The 5,102-nt window shown below is 40.5% G+C and overlaps 1 protein-coding gene across 1 annotated transcript in view; it reads left to right on the plus strand.

Moving 5' to 3' along the window:
- LOC117942691 (DNA damage-regulated autophagy modulator protein 2-like) overlaps positions 1–4,779 on the plus strand; it is a 6,214-nt gene extending 1,435 nt beyond the window's left edge. Inside the window, exons 2-8 of the mRNA XM_034868293.1 lie at positions 257–406; positions 503–570; positions 899–1,041; positions 1,142–1,319; positions 2,869–2,951; positions 3,197–3,289; positions 4,538–4,779. Of these exons, the coding sequence (XP_034724184.1) occupies positions 276–406; positions 503–570; positions 899–1,041; positions 1,142–1,319; positions 2,869–2,951; positions 3,197–3,289; positions 4,538–4,672 (831 nt within the window). The 5' untranslated portion in view covers positions 257–275 and the 3' untranslated portion in view covers positions 4,673–4,779. The remainder of the gene's footprint in view (positions 1–256; positions 407–502; positions 571–898; positions 1,042–1,141; positions 1,320–2,868; positions 2,952–3,196; positions 3,290–4,537) is intronic.
- The last annotated feature ends 323 nt before the right edge of the window (positions 4,780–5,102 follow it).

The following is a 5,102-nucleotide window of genomic DNA, read 5'->3' on the forward strand; positions in this document are numbered from 1 at the left end:
CCCCCCTCTCTTTTTTTTTTGTACTACCTATACTTTATATTTTACATTCTTATATTTTTATATTTATTACAGCCAATCAATCATTTCAACACTACAATGGGGATATTTTGAGACATTTTCCTAGTCGCACTTTAATTTTATTTATTTATTTAATTATATTTATTGCACATACTCAAGAAGACAGTGAGAAGGTTAGTAGGAGGATGTCTTCTGTGTGTATGTTAATGTGTGTAATACCGTTGTGTGTTTTCTACAGGACACACAGTGAGGAGACCATGTGGTGGTTCCAGCAGGGTCTGTCCTTCCTGCCTGCGGCGCTGGTTGTCTGGACAGCAGCGTCCTTTGTCTTCGCTTACATCACAGCGGTGTCGCTGAAACACGTGGATCCTCTGGTGCCCTACATCAGGTCTGAATCTGCACACACACACACAAAATCTTTTCATTGATATTTTCAGCAAAATAAATCCAAGTTCTCTTCAGTGAACTTTTTTGTGTGTTGCAGTGACACAGGAACGATGGCACCAGAAAGGTGTGTGTTTGGCATAATGCTGGATGTGTCAGCCTTTTTAGGTAAAACATCCATACACACACACACACACACACATTACACTCTGTGTGAAACTACATTTAGCCTCATTCATAGCTATAGACATATCAAACAAAACACAACCTGCAGGGGACTTGCAGCTCGTCATATACATTTCCCCAACGTTTATTTGCCAATTAAAGAAAATAGAAATACATGAAGGAATTTAGACTTAATAAGCAATAATAGCATGAAAACAAGTTGACGATTTTCAAAGCTTGAGTCCAAATCAAGTCTGAAGTCAGCTGTTGTGTAGTGCGGCTTTAGTCTCAGACTTGAGTCCCCATCGTGTGTGTGTGTGTGTGTTTGCAGGGATAGCCACGGTGTACGTGCGTTACAAACAGGTGGAGGCTCTAACAGATGAAGACGAGTTCAAAATGCACAGACTGAACCGCTTCGGGCTGCTGCTCGGCTTGATCAGCTCTTTTGGTATGTGCGTGGTCGCAAACTTCCAGGTGAGTGCTGCTGGTCCCTGATTCAGATCCCATCTGTACATTGTGGTGAAGTGTTGAACATTTCAACAGTGAATGTGTGTGTGCGTGTGTGTCAGAGCAGAAGACCACGCTGTTCTCCATGCACCTGGTTGGGGCGGTGCTGACTTTCGGGATTGGGGCTCTCTACATAGTGGTTCAGACGCTGCTCTCGCTCCACATGCATCCTCACGTTCACAGCAAGACCACCTACCTGGTCCGGCTCGGCGTCGGACTCTGGACCATGAGCAGCATCATCAGCAGTATCCTTTGACAGGGTGACAGCTGGGAGCCCAGAAGTGGACTAACACTGCAGACAGTAAGACCAGAGTTGAAGTGAGACCATAATTACACAATGAGCATTGTTTTCATTATTATTACCTTCAAAGTGTGTTCTGTGTCAAACCTGTTCTGAAGGTTTGATTTTGACTGACTGTGTGCAAAGTTAGTGTAAATATGCACGTGCACTCCCAGGTGTACTTGTGTGCCACGAGGTATTTCTTTTCTAGAACCGGATTCTTTCCCACTATAATAACGTACCAACCCCCGGGCTTCTTGTAACATGAGCCTTTACAAACCTGTGTGACTTTGGTTCTAGGTTTTGCCTTTTTTTTTACATTGGGTTTTACAAACTAAAACGTTTCTTTTTACACAAAAATTTGACACCGGGACAAGTTTTATAATTTATGTAATGTTTGGCTGGTGAGTGCAGTTAAGTTGTGGTACAAAAAACATTTGTAAAAGCTGTGTCAGTTTTGATGTTCCTTTATATAAGATATGATAATATAGATCTTCATTTATCCTGAGGGAAATTATTAAAAATAACAGAGCAAGCAGAGTTGCTGGCTGCCCCTCACACGGTGCTGGATCCTGGTATATACATGTAAATACCATACATGCAATGACATTTAAATGTTGGTATCATTAAATCAATGGAAGGCCTCTACTTGCAGTTACCTTGCACAGCGGCTAGATTCTTGCAATACCATGAGATCACACACGGAAATCCATCTTTTCGGGCTTCAAGTAATGCGTTTGTGTCCCATAGCAGCGGAACGAACCAATCAGCGTCCGATAAGGAACTACTGCCAGTCACAGGCGTGTGTGTTTGAGTGACGGCAGCCACTGTTGAGTCAAAACATTAGTGATGGATGTGATAGACAGATGTTTCATCCAATCCCCTGCAAGGCATTTTTATTGAAAGGGCCTACCCTTTATTAAACAGTTTCCAACGGCTTCCTTTCCGATGGTTCTGTGTTAACAGACCATCTGGTGTTCTATTTGCAGTAGGAGGTAGAGATATTGATATATAGGCCTATTCCACTACAAGTACTTAACAACCAGTAACTTAAAGCTGGTGTGGGTAGTTTTCTTCCGTCCCAATGAGAAATTCTAAGTAATGACAAAAAGAATTGTTGGCGCATCCACATTAAACATGCCTGGACTCGGAGACCAAGATGGACTCTTCAGAAAAGGTCATTATGTTTACTCAAGTTTTTTGTGCGTGAATGTCACCGGACACCACAATCTTCTGAACACAGTGAAAGAAAGACTTTGACCGAATCTGGTCTGGCTCAATGGCCAGTGTTTAGGTGTTTAAACCTTTATTATATAGGACAGCTGAAGATGTGGGAGGGGGAATGACACGCAGCAAAGGGACGCAGTTTAGGGTTGAACCCGCGCCTGCTGCAACAAGGACTGAGCGTTGATGTTGGATATTCTGACTTAGAATATACCTGCACATGTTTTCTGTGTTAACGCCATGGGCTGGAGCAGTGAGCTATGGTCCTTAACAGAATCCCCTCCCGTCAGTGTTCGTATCGTCCGTCATCATGTACTGCAGTCTGCCGGGAGTGGACGTACCTCGCAAACTGCACTGGACTCCTGGAGAAACGGTCAGTTTTGCAGCATCAACATTTTTTTAGTTTTTTTCTTTCTTTAATACTTATGTGCCAATATGGTATCCAAGAAAGCACTGATATGATAAATATCATAAAAATGGGTTTCTAACTTCTCAGATGTTAGAAAGTTGTCTAAACACTAGCTGCCACAAAATAACGTCTTATTAAAATGAGTGCACATTTTGGTTGGTAACACTGCTCTTTGCAGCATTACATTGATGTTTGTTTGTATTTTTCAGGGTTACACGGCTCACATTATCAGCACGGTGTCTGAATGGTCCCTCGCCTTCTCCTTTATCAGCTTCTTCCTTACCTTCATCCGAGATTTTCAGGTAGCCTATCCCATCTTTTCACCCACGCAGCTGCTGTTAAAGGTTCATTTTTGCTCCGTTTGCTGTATTGACTGTAAAATGACCAGACAAATGATGTTGCAAGAAAAACTGCTATTTTGCTTGCTTTCAGAAAGTTGAATGAGAAGTTCAACACCACATTAATTTAATAATTAAATAAATAATTTATGCTTCTGCTCTAAGGGTTTACACTGTATCCGCAACAGCTGGGTAGGCCCCATTGTGTTTTAGTGGCCACACTATATTGCAGTATCATGTGACACACAATGGCTCAATATTTCTGTACGAAAAGGAGCGGCTGTGAATATATTTTTTTGAGCGTCACTTAAAATACCCTGAAATAACTCTTTAATTTGGATCTGTTTGGCCTATTTAATTGGTTCAGTAAAATTAGGAAGTCTATAAGAGAAGTATGAACAAATTTCATTAAACAGGAAGCCTCTAACATGAATGCTCTCAACTGGCTCGGCCTGTAGTTCTCTCTGTAGGGCCAAACAAACCCGTGGAGATGTTTGGGCCTAAGCAACGTTATTAGAAATCAATTGAATGCAATGCTGGAACATGTATGCATAGATACAGTTGTTCTTAATACATCCATTCTTAATGTGCCTAAAAATATAAATACACAAATTGAAACCTTGCAGTCATATGCCTCCGTTAACTAGTCAATTTGCAGTTTAAATCCATGTCTGTCCACACTCCCATAAAATATACTCCGCAAAGAAAGAAACGCCCCCTTTTCAGAACCCTGTCTAAACAACAAAATCTAAATAACTTTAGAAATCATCATTGTAAAGAGACAGGAAGCACAGCTGATCGTCCTCGCAGGGGCAGACCACATAAAATAAACATATCAGGGCAACACAAGACACTTACTACACAAGACACATGTAATAAACATGCTATGCTAAGATAATTGGCTGCTGTGTCATACTGAAGACAAATTTCCAAAATACGCCTACTAACACCTCTTAAGCTTACCAATTAAACATGTATCTCATTGGTGAATTTGCTTAAAGAACAGCAGTGTGAGGTGGCAAATTGCAGTTTAACAGAATAAATATTAAGAAAGGAATCTTAACTCCATGAGATTTTGTTTTAAAATTTCTGTTTCTGCGCTGAATAAACAAGATGTTAATTATTTCACTTCAGCGATGTTGGCAGGTAACATGTCAGAGAACATATCGTAACTTTTTTCATGTTTTTTTTTCTTCTTTTTTTTTTATGAAGAAAATTAATTTGCGAGCTGAAGCAGATGTGCAGAGCAGCCACCTGTACGACAACTGGCCACACGATGGCGTCGCAGCGTCCCATTTCAACCGGGAAGCCTCTGAGTCTTCTCCACTGCTGGCCGGAGGAACATGACCAGCTGCAGAGCACCCGGCTGCGTTTACACCAGTTTTAACTCTTTCTAATCATGCTTAAAGGCTTTTTAGAAAGGCTCTCTTAAAGCTCGTTCTGTGGCTTGTAAAGGGTCAGTACACCTAAGAACATATCCTCTCCCCTCTAGTGTTATCTATCTAGTCAAATAGTTTTGGTTTTATTCATCCAAGTTTGGAGATTTCTGCCTCACCCCAATAGGATTAAGGTGTGTGGAATTTAGTTAAGTAAACATGACAAACGTGGACAATTAAAATCCAAACTATCTGACTAGGGAGATAATATAAGGGGGAATATATATATATATATATATATACACACATATATATATATATATATATATATATATATATATATATATATATACACACATATATATATATATATATATACACACACACACACACACACACAC

The sequence above is a fragment of the Etheostoma cragini genome, chromosome 4 (assembly GCF_013103735.1).
Source record: "Etheostoma cragini isolate CJK2018 chromosome 4, CSU_Ecrag_1.0, whole genome shotgun sequence".
Classification (NCBI taxonomy): Eukaryota; Metazoa; Chordata; class Actinopteri; order Perciformes; family Percidae; genus Etheostoma; species Etheostoma cragini.